Source organism: Podarcis filfolensis (assembly GCF_964270895.1).
Source record: "Podarcis filfolensis genome assembly, chromosome: 15".
NCBI classification, from domain to species: domain Eukaryota; kingdom Metazoa; phylum Chordata; class Lepidosauria; order Squamata; family Lacertidae; genus Podarcis; species Podarcis filfolensis.
In genome coordinates this window covers 29,541,115-29,560,056 of record NC_139618.1, presented here as the reverse complement: position 1 = coordinate 29,560,056, position 18,942 = coordinate 29,541,115, and the positions used below count along the sequence as shown (strand labels likewise).

The window sequence follows — 18,942 nt, the reverse complement described above, 5'->3', positions numbered from 1 at the left end:
ACCTGGGCAAGGAGAGGAGGCAGGGAATGGCCAAGCGAGTGAACAGCCGTCCTCTTGGATCTCTTCGTGCCAATCAGCCACGGCCATCTGCTTGTCCAAACAGCCTTTGCCCCAGCAGCCCAGCAGAGACCCATTTGTGGGGAAACAGTACAGATGTGGTTGCTCTGGCAAAGGATGCAGGAAGGCTGGAACTCTGGTGGGACATTCCTGAGTCTCTGTTGGGACTGGCTAAGCAAACAGGGGACTGGGAATGGGAAAACAGCAGTGCCTTTCCAAGTGGGAGGACAGAATGATCAACAAATGCCCTTCCTAGCTGCTTCTCTAGCAGAAGGACCCTTGGCAGCATCCAGCTGAAACAAATGACAGGACAGGAATTCATCCTGACCTCAAGGGCACAAGACAGCAGCGGCTCCATCCCCGGAGTCATCCACAGGGGCTGCAGGACTCATTCCCAGGCCCTTTCTCAAAGATTTTATTCCTGGCTCCCACTCCATGCCACGTGCCCAAGCTTCTTGCAAGGCACACCCTGAATACCCATGTGTTTCAGGAATTTGGCCGTGGTGCCAACATCCCACCCCTCTTTAGAGATGTCCTCAGCTGAAGTTGGTGGTTATCTCCTTTGGTCTACAACAAACCCCATACCATTTGCTTGGACCTCAAATGGTGGATCCTGCTAGTTTTTCCTGCTGAGGTTCTTGGTTGTTAAGGAGGATGCCAGGTGTTTAAAGCAGCCAACCGGGGGAAGGCCTGGGAAGCACCCCATGCCCGGGACGGGGGTCTGCTTTGACTCCCCAGCAGCTCCACTAAAGAGAGGACCAAGAGAAGAGCGCAGCAAGGACAAAACCCTCTGTCTGAGCTCCGGCAGGAGGACTACAAAGGGATGCCTGGCAGGTAAAGGAGGGCCACACCTGGTTGCTCCTGCAGATATACCTGCAATGGTCCCTGCAACATGCAAGAGCTCTACTACCCATGAACTTTGTTTTCTTTTTTGGGGAAAAAAAAAGACATTGCAGGCAACCCCAGAGGTACATATAGCAGACATGCCTGTATTGTCTAATTTGGGTAATGTGTTCCTGTGAACCCAGACAGTCCTAGCATCCCTATTTGTTGACAGGGGTCAACAAACTTTTTCAGCAGGGGGCCGGTCCACTGTCCCTCAGACCTTGTGGGGGGCCGGACTATTTTTTTTTTTTTGAGGGGGGGAGAACAAATTCCTATGTGCCACAAATAACCCAGAGATGCATTTTAAATAAAGGGACACATTCTACTCATGTAAAAACACGCTGATTCCCGGACTGTCCGTGGGCCAGATTTAGAAGGCAATTGGGCCGGATCCGGACCCAGGCCTTAGTTTGCCTACCCATGGACTAGGAGTTGTTCTCAATGGCGCATCCCCTGCCCTCCTCTGCTGCTGTTCTCTCCCCATTGCTGCCTCACAGTCCCTCTTTGGATGGGGGAAGAGACTGTGAAGATGCAAAGCATCTGGTTCATGTAGCCCCGCCACCAAGTCTGACTTCCAGCTCAGCTCACGCACCTAAGCTCAGGCAGAAGCAGAAGCCCAGGAGGACCAAGGGCAGAAGAGGGGGTGCAGAGAGAAAACAGTGACACAATTTGTTCTGGCAGAAGCAGGCGCTTCAGTCTCATGGCTGAGGCTGAATGAGACAGATTTTAATTTTAAATGAGGGCACTGAGACCCGAGCTGACTGGGATGATCCAGCTGGGGAGGAAGGGGTGGTACTTAAGCCACTCAACCACTCCATGATATGGAGATGCGGGGAGGGGGTGGCGGTGGAAGGGAGTGAGGCTGGCGCAGGCCCAAGACAAAACCTACAACTCCAGTCTTGCCTGCCATTTGGGTGGAGCAAGGGGCCAGAGAGCAGCAGAAGGAAGCCAAGGCTTCAGGGCAGCGCACTCGTTGCAGCCCACTTGGCAAGAGACTCCAAGCAGGACAAAAGGAAGCACCTGGCAGAAGCAGAAAAAAGCCCTCCTCCATTTAGCATCTTCCCCACTATAGTGGCTCAGACTGCTGCTCCCAGGCAGGGGCTCCCAGGCTCCTGCCCTTTGGCTGAAGCCCCAAGGAAGATCCCTGTGACTTGTCCACACGGTGGATCATCCCCACTTGAACAGGAAAAGAGCAAAAACCCTGAGCCATGCCTGGGCGAAGAAAAACTCCGCTTAGCCCTTCTCAGATACAGCCAATCCTTCTGCGACACACAATGGGCTGATCTTGCAAAATTCAAAATCATGAAAACCATGGTGCCCCATCCATCCTGCCAACTATGAATTCTAGCCACTTATTTCCCTTGGCTATCCCACCCTCCCCTCAAGGCCTTCTTCATTCTGCCCTGCAGGCCAGAGTCTCAGCTGTCCTGAAGAAAGCGAAGGCTTCCCCGCAGGGTGTCACCTGCAGCCAGCAGAGGCAACTGACCTGGCAGTGCTTGGAGAGTCCCAGTGAGGCCCCTTGCCCTCTCTCACCACAAGGAGATCCATCCTCCATGCCTGGCAGCGAAGGTGAGGGAAATGGCAATCCCACTTTCCTCCTTTCCTGGATTCAACCTGCACCAGGCTTCTGGCACTTCCATTCACACTCCAAGCTCAACCCTCTTAGTTCTAATTAACACACACTATTAGCATAAAGTTGCTAGGGAGGAGGGAAGTGGGGGGTGGAGAGCACATACTACCCAAGGATGGCAAAAAGCTCTGTCCACCTGCTTTGAGGTTTTCTGAAAGAAGTGGACCCTGAAAGCTACCTGAAATTTCCCATTCTTTCCTGGCCTGCAGAAAATTAATAATAATTGTAGTAGTATCAATAATAAGAAGCAGCATCTCTTCAGCAGAGAACAGGTTGGGGCAGGAGGGAGACAGAACTGAGCAACAAGTCAATTTGATACACACACCATACCCTCTAAAGTGTCCCTATTTTCTAGGGACATCCCTGATTTAGAGAAGCCGTCCCAGTTTCTGATTTGATCCCGAAATGTCCCGCTTTTCCTTTGGACACCCCTAATTTCAGCAGAGAAATGTTGGAGGTTATTGAATAGAATGTCCCTATTTTTATTGGGACATTGTTTTTATATATGTTGCAAGCCGCCCAGAGAGGCTGGGGCAACTCAGTAAGATGTGTGGGGTATAAATAGTGAAATTATCATTATGGAATGGGACGTCCCTATTTTCATTGGAGGAATGTTGGAGGGTATGACACAAGACACATACAGAGCAAGACACCATTGTCCACTTCTGATAAACAAGAAGCTGCATGGACAGGCAGCAGCCAGCAGAGGGCAGCAGGCTGCCACGACTTTTCTATGGAGGCCAATGAAGAGAAGCTATGGCCACATCCAGGTCTCTCTCAATCTCTCTCTCTCTCTCTCTCTCTCTCTCTCTCTCTCTCTCTCTCTCTCTCACACACACACACACACACACACACACACACACTCAGAGTCCAGCACTCACTGTCTTCCTTGGTCTGGATGTGGAGCACGTTGCTGCGGACACCATCACCAGCCTGGGTGTAAGCCAGGACCTGCACGCTGTAGTTGGTGAACTTCTCCATGCCACGCAGCTCTGCTCGCTCCCGGACAGTGGTGATATTCTGCATCTCCCCCCACTCTGTATGGAAAGTAGAAAGAAGTCAGGCCTACAGACGTTTCAGGGGCTGGGAGCACACAAGCGTCCAGCTTGAAGTCCAGCACCACACAGCTAGGCGGATGGGCACCGCAGAGAAGAATAGAGCATGCCAACATGAACTCCTGCACAGCCTTTCCACAGCAAGCACAGAATGAAGCGCACCCCTTGTTCCAATTGGATATATATTAATGAAAACAGTGAGCATCTTTTAGATTGGTCTTTCTTTTATCTTCTATGAAAGGTGCCTCTGATCACTTTGACTGGGAAGTTTATAGGTGTGTAGATTAAGTTCAAGGCTGGCAGGCCTTGCAGGGGGCAGGTGGGCAGGTAGCCATCAGGCAGCCACACTTTCAAGGGAAATGAGAGCACTCCTAAAGGTAAAGGTAAAGGGAACCCTGACTATTAGGTCCAGTCGCAGACGACTCTGAGGTTGCAGTGCTCATCTCGCTTTACTGGCTGAGGGAGCCGGCGTACAGCTTCCGGGTCATGTGGCTGGCATGACTAAGCCACTTCTGGCGAACCAGAACAGCGCACGGAAACGCCGTTTACCTTCCTGCCGGAGCAGTACCTATTTATCCACTTGCACTTTGACGTGCTTTCGAATGGCTAGGTTGGAAGGAGCAGGGACCAAGCAACGGGAGCTCACCCCATCGCAGGGATTCGAACCGCCAACCTTCTGATCGGCAAGCCCAAGGCTCTGTGGTTTAACCCACAATGCCAGGCCATGCCATGTTGCCACATGAAAAGCTCCAACTCAAGCACAGCCTCTGAGCCTTTTGTGCAGTGAGTTCCAAGCTACCCTGAGCTTGCTGTGCCTGGAGGTGTGCGCATCAGGTTCAGGTGCTGGAGGTACAGAGGAAGGAGAAGGCAGGTAGGTCCCCTATTCCCTCCCCGCCTCCCCTTGTAGCCAGTTCTACCGGCACAAAGACTGCAGAGCCTAGAAGGAATGAGGGCCTTTGTCTGTAAGAATCATACTAGAGGTGAGAGTCGTGCACCATCACTATTGTTCTGCAGACAGAGACCTCTGAAAGGCTCTGAGAGGGCGGCATTGCCAACTCACCTCCATCCATGTAGAGAGACCAGAAGATGACACGGTATCCCTTTAGGACTCCGTTGAGGGTGCTCCTTGGCGGCTCCGACCAGGAGATCACTGCCACGTCAGAGGTGATGGACAAGGCCCTCACGTTTTCAGGCGGTTGGCTGGGCACTGAGAAGAGAAAGGTGGGTCAGGGAAGGGAGTGCAACCCTAAGTCCCCATTGCTGCTGCCAACACTGCTCAGGCAGCTCCTCCTCCCTGGCACCCGTCATTCAGAAGAGAGGGTTGCACCTGCGGGGCTCCTCCTTCTCGCTCCTCAGCAACTCATTCATTTGCAACAACAGCCCCCCAAAAGTTCCAGAAGTCCGCTGGGTGCTTGTGCCAATGTCACAGCTCATCCACTGGCATATATATTTTTACAAACCCCACCCCACCCCAAATATTGAGAGAAACCTTGAGAAGGAAGAAAAGAACGAAAGACGGAGCAAGGAAGGCAAGCAAGCGGGATGAAGGTAATGAGATCCCACTGCCCCCAAAGACAGAACTCTAATTTTTATGAGCATTTAAATGATGATACATCATCCTAATGATCTGCTTTGAAAATGATTATTGTTTCATATTACTTAGGTGTAAAACTGTAAGCACCGTGTAATTAGGGGCCGGGTGCTATAAACTAATAGAGAGTCCGTTTGAACAAAATGAAGGTAATATAATTATGGAAAGACACTATTGCTAAAACAGGGACCCTTGAATACCCCAGGAGGAGTGCTAATCTAGCCAGGAAATGATCGTGCTCTGACAGGCTAATGAGGGCCTTAATTAAGTATGAAAAACTGCTGAGCAAATGGAGGAAGAAACTTTTATGTTGCTTTTAAAATGACTCCAAGGCCAGTGCCGATCTCTCCCTGGCGAAACCCCGGAGGAGGTGTTTCATGGAAGAATCCTGGGAAGAAGAGGAGGAGGAGCAGCAGCAGCAGAGGCAGCAGCTGCCATGACTCGCCCAGCTGCAAGAGCCGCCTTTCCCAAAGCCTGCGCCACTGATCTGCATGCCCAAGAGAAAGGAGGAGCCATTTGGCTCAGGAAGCCCAGCCGCCAGCCAATCAGAAAGAAGTACACACACACAACAGCCAGAGATGCCTTCTGGGGACCAGGGGCCACAGAAAACCAGCCACAGTACTGGAGACACACCTGCCTCTGCGCACACCATCCCTTCTATGCTCAAAACTGACAACCATATGAGAAAGGAGTTATCTGACCACAGTGAAGACACAGGATAGTTTATAATGTGATGGAAACAGGCAGGAGAGCTACTACCTGCTATTAAGTGCCTCCCCGCACCCTCAGCCATCCCCAGCAAAAGGGAAGCTTTTAATGTTTGATGTATTACGGTATTTTAATATTTTGTTGGAAGCCCAGCCAGATGGGCGGGGTATAAATAATAAATTATTATTATTATTATTATTATTATTATTATTATTATTATTATTATTAACCTCACTGCCCGTGGATTTAAATCAGCATTGGCAGAGCAAAGAGCCGCATGACTAGATGGCTTTTGCAGCTAGTGAGACCAACTGTGTGGCTTGGCTTGCCCTCCTGGTTTATTTTTCACCCCCACAAGGCAGCAGGGAAGGGTGTCATACATCTGCCAGCATCTGGAAGCCCCCTGCCAATCAAGAGTGGGTTGAGAAGACCAGGTGCAGTGCTCCCCCAAGTCCCACCTTCTTCAAAAAATGGAACAATGAGGAGGCTTGCACATGCTGGAGCTGGGAGACTGGAGTTGAACTGAAATCCAAGAGTCAGCGCTTTGATGTATCACGCAGCTTGGATGAAGGTGCGCGACAGACTGCGGAAACCTTCGGGGATACTGCAATCTCTGGTGCAAGTGGGAAAGTGCTGTGGCACCTCACACAAACCCTGGCCTTTCCCAAGACAAGGAGAAAAAGGTCCTCAGAACAGCCCGGGGACTTCTGGGCACTCACCATCCTCCAGCGTCGTGGCGTTGATCTCGCTGGACGAGGGGCCTGTGCCTGCACGGTTGAAGGCCTGGACCACCACACCATACTGGGCAAACTTCTTCAGGTTGTCAAGGGTGTAGACCTCGCTGTCCCCTGTGGCCTTCATCTCAACAATGCTGTACTGCCCGTTGCTCCCAGGGCTGTTCTCCCGGTAGCCAATTTGGTAGCCACGGATCACCCCGTTCTGGAGTTCCTTCTTAGGGGCCTGCAGAGGCGCATAGAGCATGGGTAGGCAACCTAAGACCCAGGGGCCAGATCCAGCCCAATCTCCTTCTAAATCCGGCACGCGGACAGTCAGCATGTTTTCTACATGAGTAGAATGTGTCCTTTTATTTAAAATGCAACTCTGGGTTATTTGTGGGGCATAGGAATTCGTTCTTCTTCTTTTTCTCCAAAATATAGTCCGGCCCCCCACAAGGTCTGAGGGACAGTGGACTGGCCCCCTGTTGAAAAAGTTTGCTGACCCCTGGCATAGAGATACTGTGGGGCAGTAGCGGGTGGGGTAGGAGGGCAGAGGGCAGAAGAGTGTTCCAGGACAACCTGCAAGCCTGCAGGTTTTGGGTGGGTAGGAGCTTCTCTTTCCAGAACCCAGTCTGGACTTTAAAAGTTGGAAAATAACCCAGCCTCTGGTATGAAGCACCCATAATAAATGCATTCTGCGAATTTAGAATTGTTTTTCATTAGCGGTGGCTACATCCTGCAAATACGGTCCCATTGGTGACTGAGGCAGCAAAGCCCTAAGTTCCAGGCTGCCCTCTGAAGTGGCCCACTCTGAATAATGCCAGAGTCTTTAGTTGAGCCACAACTCTCCAGCATCTGACTCTTTCTGAATCGCTTGCTAGGTTTACCCTTAGTCAGCTTCGTATTTTAGAAAAACAACAACTTTTATGCTTTAGATTCTCAGTGAGCTGCACTCACACAACAACAACAAAAATTTCCTTCCAGTAGCACCTTAAAGACCAACTAAGTAGTTCTTGCATGCACACGAAAGCTCATACCAAGAACTACTTAGTTGGTCTTTAAGGTGCTACTGGAAGGAAAAAAAAAATTTTTGTTTTGACTATGGCAGACCAACACGGCTACCTATCTGTAACTGCACTCACACAGTAATCATAAATAGTCTTAATAATACTAATGTTAAAGACACACAGGATGAAAACTGTCTTTGATTAGCTTGTAAAGAGGGTGCACTTCATAGGAAATTTCATTTATGTTATTTATTAAAATATTTATATACTTCTATATCCTAAGTGGTTTACAATAGTAAGGTAAAGGTACCGCTGACCGTAAGGTCCAGTCGGGGACGACTCTGAGGTTGCGCGCTCATCTCTCTCTATAGGCCGAGGGAGCCGGCATTTGTCCGCAGACAGCTTCCGGGTCATGTGGCCAGCATGACTAAGCCGCTTCTGGCGAACCAGAGCAGCGCATGAAAATGCCATTTACCTTCCCACCAAAGTACCTAATTATCTACTTGCACTTGAAGTGCTTTTGAACTTCTAGGTGGGCAGGAGCTTAGACCGAGCAACGGGAGCTCACCCCTTGCACGGGGATTCGAACTGCCAACCTTCCGATTGGCAAGCCCTAGGCTCTGTGGTTTAGACCACAGCACCACCCGCGTCCCTTTTACAATAGTATCTAGATAAAATAAAAACACTTAAAAAATTAAAGTCAGATATCATTGGCTAACTATCAAGGAAAGTTGAAGGAATAGATGAGTTTTCAGAAGGTGTTTAAAAATCGAAACAGAATCCCTATTGGCAGAATCTTTCATAAGACTGGGCTGATGAAACTAAAGGCTCCATTTCGTCGGAAGTTGTTCCAAAACTGGATGATTTGGATTGGAGGTGGAAAACCCCCACACAAAATCCCAAACACAACCAAGTCTGCCGGCCTTAAAAATGCAGAAGACCAGGTCTAAATCGATCTTAACAATATTTCTTTGAAGCATTAACAAATCAATAGGGCTGATTGCAAATTTATGTTACAAAGCTGGAGTGATCCATCTTGTTGAAACAACCTTAAAGCAGAGTGACTTATGCTTCAAGTGAATCTTATTTTTCATTAATCTGTTTTTCATCACTGGAGAGGCGGAAGCAAGCAAGAGATGCTGGGACCCTAAATTTACCGACTGGCCGCTTCATTTTGATTCCTAACTCGCTAATCAATTTTATTTTTCATTATACAGCTTCTGGAAAATAAATCAGAGCCTAAATTTTATCGACCTTTGCCTGAGCATGTTGTAGGCAGGCAACTCGAAGCTTAACATTTCTGTCCTCGCCTTCTGCTCCAACCTTGCCCTGATTCCACATGCAAAAAAAGATATCTGTGGAAGAATGAGAATCTGGCAAAGGTGAGATACCTGCCTGGTGGCTTACCTCCACAGTGAGGTTATCTAGGCCAAGCCTGCCATGAAGGCAGAGTGCAGGACTATGGTCCAAAGAGGCCCTGAGTCCAAATCTCCACTCAGCCATGAGCTCAGTGGGTTACCCCAGCGTAAGCCTTAGAGCTTGGGGGGACTTTTGTCCCAGTCCTGGCCTCAATGCAGACAGAAACGGGGCTGGAGGCTCTTTATGAAACCTTCACACACACCCCTAGCCTGGCCTCCTTCTCGTCAGCATAAGCCTAGCCAGCACAGGAAGATGGCACAGCAGAGCACCTCCCTTTCTGCTCTGCAACAGGCAATGGGAGTTCAAATAAAGGGAGCATCCTACATATTTATTAGTTGCTTGTTACCAAGGTCTCCCTTACATTTAAAAACATAAACATAAATGCATTATATCATTAACATTTCATAGAAATCATGAACATTGTCATATGAGCACATACAATTCACACAAACACACAAACAACCCCACCACTGCTACAGCAGCCAGACTTTGTCAGGGAGTGGCTATACAATGAGGAATGGTTGGATACTGAACAAGCAACAGGCTTGAGTGAGAGAGAGGAAGAAGAGGCAGAAAGCACGGCAGGTACAGGACAGACAGCTGAGGAGGAGGTGGGGGCTGAGGCTGTAACAGATTGACAGGAGCCTGCCAGTCCTACTGTATTCAGCTCGCCTCTCCCCTTGACTCCAAGGTCTTGGAGACTTTTGCATGTAGCAGAAGAATGAACACAGAAGGCGCAGGGGGCCCCTCCCCAAAGGAGTTTAAGACTGCAGGGGAAACAGCAGGATGGGGAGGAGACTTAGGGCAAAGTGGGAGGCCCAGATCCCCAGCTCTGGCAACTTCTTTACCGGGGGCCAGTCTCACTTTAGGTTTCTCTGTTTCCGTGAATAAAGAGTCAACTTTACTGCTCGTCTCTGAGTTTCCATGCTGACATGCAGCTGAACCAGCCCTGACATCCACATAGTAAACAATTCAAATAAGTAACTAGCATCTGAACATGCACATACCTTCCAAGTGACCTGGATACTCTGGGATGTCATGGGCTGCAAGGTGACATCCATGGGGGGACCATCTGGAGCTGTGAAAGTAGAGGTGGCGTCACAAAGATGCCTTGTTTTTAACAACAACATGGTTTTACTTATTTATGGTGCTTTGTATTGTTGGTACACCACTTAGAAATTTGGAAGAAGAAAAAACACTAAGCAGCTGAGAAGTACTTTTATTGAGGCACAATGAACTTCAGTGAACTAGAATCTGCTTCATCCACAAAAGCCTCTGCCATAACAAGGCACCACAAGAGTCTCTGTTATTGTTTTTCTGCAGGCTTTACTCTGTACGGCTGAGAAGCAGAATGTCCTCCTAAATATTATTTGCACAGGCAACAACTGCCAGTGGACGTTTAGGCACTGATGTGTTTGCCTCATGTCACATAATTTGCAAGCATGACCAATGCGCACCAGAAAGTGGCGGGTGGTGTGTACACACCCAAAAAACCCAAAAAGTAGATTGAACATTCCTACATAGAACCCTACTGCTGTAGTCTTGTGATGCAGCTAAGACTTCTCAGGGTGACATCGTGTCCCAGGATTCTTAATCAGAAAAGCAATGGTGATAAGTCTGTTCAAAAGGAGAAGCCTCCTTTCAGCATAGCCAGGACCATGGTCAGCGTTCACGGGGCCAGGAAATGTGCTCTCCAAATGCTGAACCTTCTACAGAGCAGGAAGAAGAGTTCTCTGGCTAAAGCAGGAATCCTGCTGAGGTCCAGCTCTGAGGGTCTTCTGGCGGCTCCCACATTGTGAGAAGTGAGGTTACAGGGAACCAGGCAGAGGGCCTTCTCGGTAGTGGCGCCCGCCCTGTGGAACGCCCTCCCATCAGATGTCAAGGAAATAAAAAGCTATCTGACTTTTAGAAGACATCTGAAGTCAGCCCTGTTTAGGGAACTTTTTAATGTTTTATTGTTTTTAATATTCTGTTGGGAGCAGGAACAGCTGACAGGTGGGGAAAGAGGGAGATCCCCGGCTGCGTCCTGCCTTAAGTAGGGCAGGCCATGCCCCCAGAGCCAGCCGGTTGGCTGGCCAGGGGATGACGCAGCCGGGAATCCCCCCAATCACACAGGGTTGGGCTCCAGCTGCCGCACATGTGGTAGGGACGTGAAGCCCGCAACTCCATCTCCTTCAAAGGGTGGAAGTGGCTTTGTTGTTGTTGCTGTTAATATTGGGTTCATCCTCCCTCTTTCCCACCTTTCTCCCATCACCAGGGTCACCGTATTAATTACCTGTTTGAGTTTACAGCAAGCTGTGCAGGGTGGGTGGGTGAGGGCTAGAGAGTGAGCTGCAAGCTGAAGACAGGCAGGTTGAGGCCTGCCAAGGAGGCATGAGGAAAAGTACCTGCTTCCTCAGTGCTAATGGTCAGCTCCTTGCTGGGTTCACTGCGGCCAATCTTGTTGAAGGAGTACATGCGGATGCTGTAAACGGAAGCCGGGTGGAGGTCCACAATGTTGGCTTGGTTAATGGTTGGGGAAATGTTGCGAGTCGATTGCTTAAAATCCCAAGAATCTGGAAGGAAGAGGGAGCTAGTGAGGGACGGGCAGCCCACCATTCACACCCAGATGTATAGCAGAGTTGCATGTGCTGAGCTCCTTGCCTTCCCCTATGACCAGAACTGGCGGTCTGATGTGATGCACTGGTGGGGGGGGTGAGACTTGGCAGTGGCCCCTGCTTCTCCTTGTGTCTGCATACGAGGAGATCCAAAACTGTGATATGGTAATGGTCAAACGCCTTACAGGTTTGTTGCAAGGATTAGAACAAGGATGTTGTAGGGGTTTCTTTGAACATTTGAAAGTACTGTACACATTCTTTTCGTTGCTGATGTTATTAATTCTGCTTATTTGAGGGCAAAGGTGTGAAGTGAGGTGTCTGATCCACTCACAGCCATGTGATTTTAAACCCCGATTGTCCTAGATCCAACACAGCTACTCATCCTTACTTTCAACACCCTCCGTGGCCTTGCCACCCCCTCATTATTCGCCCCCAATTTCTCCAACTGCCCCAATGCACTCTTTGCCCCCCCATGGCCCCTTGGGTTGGCAATGGCATTGGGGAGTGGGGGAGGTAGATGCTGGTTATTGTTGTGAAGGAGGGTGTGGTGCCAGAGCAGATTTTCACCACTGCTTATACAGGAACCAGCAGCTTTGGTAAAACATAGATGCTGCTTTTAAGACACAGGAGCCTGTTTCTGATGGTTCCTGGGCAGCGAGGGCTTGGGTTGCAAGGCCAAGTGGCTGCCTCAGCTGGAGGTATTATTTGGAAAATTTAAGCACCTTTTCCCGACATGTCACAACAGTTTTGTCAGTACACTTTGCTGGGTATCACAACGCGCTGCTGTTGCGTTCAGGTCCTGCTAGGGGGCTTCCCAGAAGAGGTAAGAACTGTAAGAACAGGATGCTGGACCAAATGGCACCATTTGGTTTGATCCAGTTTATGTTCTATGGCAGACTTTCTCAACCTGTGTGTCCCCAGATGTTGTTGAACTACAACTCCCATCACCCCTAGCTAGCAAGGCCAGAGCTCAGGGATGATGGGAGTTGCAGTCCAACAACATCTGGGGACCCACAGGTTGAGAACCGCTGTTCTATGGAATGAGGGGGTGGTGGAAGGGGGCTTTTGCTACACAGTTTTCCAACAACACTTTTTTATTGTCAACATTATTTAGTTGTCCTCATCTTACTCAGCATCCTACAACACCAATGCAAGGCAAGAAGCCCCCAGTTTGAATTCAACTTTGGTCTCAAGGCAAGCCTCTCTCTCCGAACTTCACCCCTCCCTCCGTAGCGCTGCTGCTAATAAATGTAACAACAGCATTTCTTACAAATATGACTGAGATGAGGTTTGCGAAGCTTCCTGAAGCGCTCACAAGTTGTGTGCTAGACTACTTCTTCAAAGCAGAAACAAAGCTCATCATTCAGCGCTTTGCACCCAAGCACACTCACGGCTCTGCAAGAAGCAGAGCAGCTTACCAGACTTGTTCTTGTACTCAATATCAAAGCCGGTGATGATACTGTTGCCGTCGAACCTCTGCGTCCAGCGCAAATTCATGCTCCGGGCCTTCACCTCCCGGATCTCCAACTCGGGAGGGTCTGGTGGCTCTGCGAGGGGGGAAACATGGGGTCAGAAAGAGAAATACAACCCATTTGGTCACCCAGTCCCAGAAGAGTTCTGCCTGCTTGCTAGGCTTGTCTGCCCATCCGCCTCCTGAAAAGAAGTGGGGGCTGATCAAGCAATATTAGCCTCCATAGAATAGCACCACTTCCACCACGTTAATTAAGAGGTTCTCTCCACCCCTTGACTTGTAAACTACTCATTCACATCTTGCTTTGGGCTGGCTCTGGGTCAACGTAAAAGGCTGGGTAGAAATACACACACAGAGAGAGAAAGAGAAAGAGAAAGAGAAAGAGAAAGAGAGAGAGAGAGAGAGAGAGAGAGAGAGAGAGAGAGAGAGCTGTGCTCAAGTTCTTCTTTCCACAGGTCACAGAGGAAAAAGAATGTGAGCAGGAAATTAGAAATTGGTATTCCTTGATGTTTCTCATTCTGTTGAATAGGCAACAGTAGCGCTACAAAACTACTATCAGTAAAGGACTGCAATGGGTGGTTGCAATCTTGATGGCCTGCGCAAAGAAGAACGTGCCATTTTCTTACTGGTGCTCTTCTGAAAGTCTTTTTTTTATGTACTCTCTCTCGCTCCCGCGAACACAGACATACATAGAATAAATTCACACCTCCCAAAACAATATATGTTTTGCAGAACAGTTCTCAAACCAAAAAAAATATTGTATATTAATGGACAGCATGCATAAACATGCATAATTAGTGAAAATAACATACAAAAATGCAGTGTATTAGGGAAAATGACTTGCATCAAAATGCTGATGAATTTTCATGAGGACATTAAAAAATGAATCATAAAGAGATGCAGAAAGTCAAGTCAGGACTGGAAACATGCAAAACTGAAGGCAACAGATTCATCCCTCCCTCCTCCCTCTCACACAAATACCCACTAGAGTATCTCCACTGGAAACACAATACCTTGGACAGTGAGCTGAATGAGACCTCTGTCTTCACCATACGAGTTGATTGCATGGCAGGAGAAGAAAACGGAGTCCCCGCGGTCAGCTGGTTTGAGCTGCGGACAAGACACTCTCTCTCAGAACGAGCCCCTGTCTGTCCAGGGCAGGCCTGAAAAGGCTGCAATCTCCTTCCCGCGCCCCAACTCATAGTTACACTTGTCCTCCTAGCAAAGCCCTTTTCCTTCCGACTGGATCAGAAAGGAACTCTTCCACATTGGCCAGGCAGCACCTTGCAGAGAACCGGGGTGGTGGGATGCTCTCAGCAGCCACTCCCAGTTTGCCATGGGAATCAGCCAGGATCATGAGGCCCTACAGGCAATGACAAGATACCCAACACGACCCACCCCACAACCCATTGCTCACTTTAAGTGTGGAGATGACCTCGTCGCCATTGTCCTTGGTGGCGATGGCATATCGGACGTTGCGATCTGGGTCGATGACGGTGTCCCCTTTCTCCCAGCGGATGATGATGGGCCGCTCTCCGCGGGCCGTGCAGTTCAGCTCTTTGGCCTGCCCCTTGATGGCGATGGTGGTGTTGGGGTGAGAGGTGATCATGGCAGGGACTGTGAGAAGAGGAAGAAACAGAAGACCAGGGCACTGGTGTGTGTTGTACAATTAGAGAGGGGCTTGAGGAAGGTGGAGCAAAGGGGTGCTCTGTCAAGGCGGGGGGGGAGCCAGGGGAGGAAGGCAAAATCTAGTTCCAACAAACCAGGAAAGAAGGATTGATCCCAGATTGGCCTGTGCTGACTAGCTTTGTCCAGAGCTGCTCTCCAGGGTTTTAGGCAGACCAGAAACCCATTGACTATACTCAGCTGCTCCACACCCACAACCCGTAGTCTGGCTCAACCCCTAAAATCACCACCACACTCCTGCATGCTCCAAGCTTTTTTAAAAAAGAAAAGGTTAAGTCCAGTCAAAGGAGACTATGGGGTTGCGGCGCTCATCTCGCTTTCAGGCTGAGGGAGCCGGTGTTTATCCACAGACAGCTTCCCGGGTTATGTGGGAAGCATGACTAAACCGCTTCTGGTGCAGCAGAACACCGTGACGGAAACCAGAGCACACAGAAACACCATTTACCTTCCCACCACAGCGGGACCTATTTATCTACTTGCACTGGAGTGCTTTCGATCTGCTAGGTTGGCAGGAGCTGGGACAGAGCAATGGGAGCTCACCCCATCGCATGGATTCGAACCACCAACCTTCTGATTGGCAAGCCCAAGAGCAGGGATCGGTAAAGTTTTTGTGGCTTGGCCAAGTTCACGGTCCTGCAGACGCCGCGGTGGGCCCCAGTGTGTGTGTGTGCGCACACATGCGTAAACGCCATTTCCTGCAGCCAATGGGAAGCCGGCCAGCATTGCAGAAGGAGGTCCCCGCTCTGCTCCGTGCCGGTTTACCGTGGCGCACAGGAGCTGACCGAGCGGGTGGCAGGGGTCCATGGACTGGTTAAATGACCCCCATGGGCTGCTTGTGGCCCATGGGCCTTAGGTTGCCGACCCCTGCCCAAGAGGCTCAGTGGTTTAGACCACAGCGCTACCCACATCCAAGCTTTACCCTCTGCTATGTCACCATTCTGGTTCCACAGGCTAGCCAAGGCAAGACTGGGGAGACACTCAGGCCCTAACATGGCCCAAGGTGTGTGGGGGGGTGGAGTCCAGGGGCAAGAGCCCAGCAAACAAATGGGGAGGGGCAGGAGTCCAGATGCGGACTCTTCCTCCACCCCCACTCACGCATTAACTGCATCCTATGTGTTCCAAGTATAAGGAAAAGGAGGGGACATTTTACCATATGTGGTGGGATTGTAATGAAATTAAAAAATTTGGGAAATGATATACAATGAATTGAAGAAATGTTCCATCTAACATTTGTTAAGAAACCTGAAGCATTTCTGTTAGGGATTGTAGGAAAAGACCTGCCAAGGAAGTTGAAACATATCTTCATGTATGCGACAACGGCAGCGAGAGTTTTAATAGCACAAGGATGGAAGAACGAGGAAACCCCGACTAAAGAACTACGGCAAGAGAAACTGATGGACTATGCAGAACTGGCAAAATTGACACATAAACTATGGGACAAGGATAACTGTGACTTTAACGACGAATGTGAACCTTTAACAAAGTATTTAAAGAAGCAACAAAACGAACTGGACTCCTTGGCAGGCTTTGAATAAACATCCACAAACTTTTTATTGATAATAACCAGTCAGATAAATTAAGGATTTAATACAATTTTGTAACATGCAGAGAATAGCATCTATAGAGAAACCAGAGATTGGAACTGAGGGAAGTCGGGGGAGAGGGGAGGGTGGGTTGTTTTATGGAGGGGGGGAATCAAGGATGATATGTTGTAAGCTAATATGTTTTGTTTAAATTCCTAATAAAAATATTTAAAAAGAAAAAGCATGAACTGCATCCATTTGGCTGAGCACAGGGACCTGGGAGTCTCTGCAGATGCCTTTGGATATGCACAAGTAAACAACTAAGACTTCATTCTAATTCCCAGTTGGGGGGGGGTGCTACACGTAGGGGGGTTCCTGCTCCTCGGTCTCCATGATACAATATCACCAGCTTTGTCAAGGCGGCCAAGCACCTCCCCAACAACCAGAGACTTTCAGTGCTGAACACTGCAGCCAGAAGTGGAGACGTTGCCTGGCATTATACAACTAGGGATCATAAAATAATGAAGCAGATAAATTTTATAATGCATAGTATTACACCCAGATATACAATAAAATGTGAAAGACAAATAACCAGGCGCAAGTTATAATGAAGAAAAAGCCGCAGCCAGAGACAGGCGAGTATGAATTATTGACTAAGGTTTTACACTCTCAAGGATGTGCCCTGGAATATTTTTCCATCAGAGATTTGCATAATTCACTCAGAGGAACCTGGCCAGAATACAGAGGGAGATTTTCACAGCAACAAGCCAGCCTGACTTTGCATTGCAGATGCTGGAGATTTAATGTGCAGGGCCATGATTTAAATAAAAGCCAAAGGAGGGACGCTTCCAAATCTGTTCCACCCCCTCCAACACCTGATAAGCAAGGAGGAGGATGACGAAGATGCTGGGGTGTTGGAGAGGGGAGGAAAGGAGCAGGAACCAAGCAGCCCCTAAAGAATCATAGAACTGAAGAGTTGGACGGGAGCCTGAGGATCATCTAGTCCAATGCAGGAATAGGCAGCTGTCCCTTGCAGGGATCGAACCTGCAACCTTGGCAATGCTAACTCTGGCATCTGCTGGGCCCCCTCCTCTGTCATTCTGATCAAGCAGGGCTACAGGACAGAGCAGGTCCCACCAGTGCCTGGGGCGCGTACCCTCCCTGGGGGTGGAGCGCAGAGGGCAAACAGAGCCCACTGCACCAGGCTAGCCCTGGCTACCAAAGCGCCACCAACCACAAAATGACACCACCCGGGGCTGATATTGCTTCAGTGGCGAGGACTAGCCTGGGGCAGCAGGCTCCGCTCGGCCGTGCCCCACCATGGAAACATCGCAAAGCCACTTAAAGGAGTGTTTCCAAGGCAGGGCACAGAGGGCGAACGGAGGCAGCCCTCGTCATCAAAGCAACACCACACAAAGCAACACAGGGCTGGCTCAGGGAGGGTGGTGTGAGCAGTGCACCCCCTAGGCCCAAATGCACCCTGAGCAATCACCCTGGAAGCCCCCCCCCCCCCCGCCCAGGACAGAGAACCCTGGTAGGTGCAGCTTCTCTAACCGCCACCACATGCCAAGAGGAGAAGCCACCTTTGCTGCCGGCACTTTTTCTGCAGCTCTCCCGAGCCACAGTGCACATAGCCAACCTGGGCATGCCAGTTGGGATGAGACAGCAGGTGGAACAAGTTCCCTTATCCCATCGCCTAGCAGGGCTGGGACAGACTCCCGCCTGAAACTCTGTCAGTGTTGACCAGGGGTCAGCAAACTTTTTCAGCAGGGGGACAGTCCACTGTCCCTCAGACCTTGTGGGGGGCCAGACTATAGTGTTTGGGGGGGGGATGAACGAATTACTATGCCCCACAAATAACCCAGAGATGCATTTTAAATAAAAGGACACATTCTACTCATGTAAAAAAACGCTGATTCCTGGACTGTCCGCAGGCCTTATTTGGGAGGCAATTGGGCCAGATCCGGCCCACGGGCCTTAGGTTGCCTACCCATGGCGTAGACTGTAGATAGGAAGCCTTTTTGACCAGTGGGCCAGTTCTTTCTCTCTTCCAGTGTGGTGTAGTGGTTAAGAGCGGTGGACTCGTAATCTGGTGAACCAGGTTCGCGTCTCCGCTCCTCCACCTGCAGCTGCTGGGTGACCTTGGGCCAGTCACACTTCTCTGAAGTCTCTCAGCCTCACTCACCTCACAGAGTGTTTGTTGTGGGGGAGGAAGGGAAAGGAGAATGTTAGCCACTTTGAGACTCCTTCGGGTAGTGATAAAGCGGGATATCAAATCCAAACTCTTCTTCTTCTTCTTCTTCTTCCTACCCTGTGCAGTCCCCACCTGTCAGAGTTGACCATGGGGGTCTGCTCCACCAACATGTTCCCTGTAGGACAGCCTTTCTCAACCTGTGGACCCCCAGATGTTGTTGAACTACAACTCCCATCACTCCTAGCTAGCAAGGCCAGAGCTCAGGGATGATGGGAGTTGTAGTCCAACAACATCTGGGGACCCGCAGGTGAGAACCGCTGTCGTAGGAGATGCACTGGCGAAGAAGCACCCAGCAGGACCAAATGCCCCCCTCTTTTGCCCACCAGCTGACGTCACCCAGCTT

General features: G+C 49.7%; 1 protein-coding gene across 2 annotated transcripts in view; it reads right to left on the bottom strand.

Moving 5' to 3' along the window:
• DSCAML1 (DS cell adhesion molecule like 1) overlaps nucleotides 1–18,942 on the bottom strand; it is a 169,037-nt gene that overhangs the window by 14,305 nt on the left and 135,790 nt on the right. For both annotated transcript variants that reach the window (XM_083588260.1, XM_083588259.1), the window contains exons 12-19: nucleotides 14,554–14,753; nucleotides 14,150–14,246; nucleotides 13,084–13,212; nucleotides 11,456–11,623; nucleotides 10,076–10,146; nucleotides 6,646–6,886; nucleotides 4,688–4,834; nucleotides 3,454–3,609 (exon numbers count right to left, since the gene is read on the bottom strand). In XM_083588260.1, the coding sequence (XP_083444386.1) occupies nucleotides 3,454–3,609; nucleotides 4,688–4,834; nucleotides 6,646–6,886; nucleotides 10,076–10,146; nucleotides 11,456–11,623; nucleotides 13,084–13,212; nucleotides 14,150–14,246; nucleotides 14,554–14,753 (1,209 nt within the window). The remainder of the gene's footprint in view (nucleotides 1–3,453; nucleotides 3,610–4,687; nucleotides 4,835–6,645; nucleotides 6,887–10,075; nucleotides 10,147–11,455; nucleotides 11,624–13,083; nucleotides 13,213–14,149; nucleotides 14,247–14,553; nucleotides 14,754–18,942) is intronic.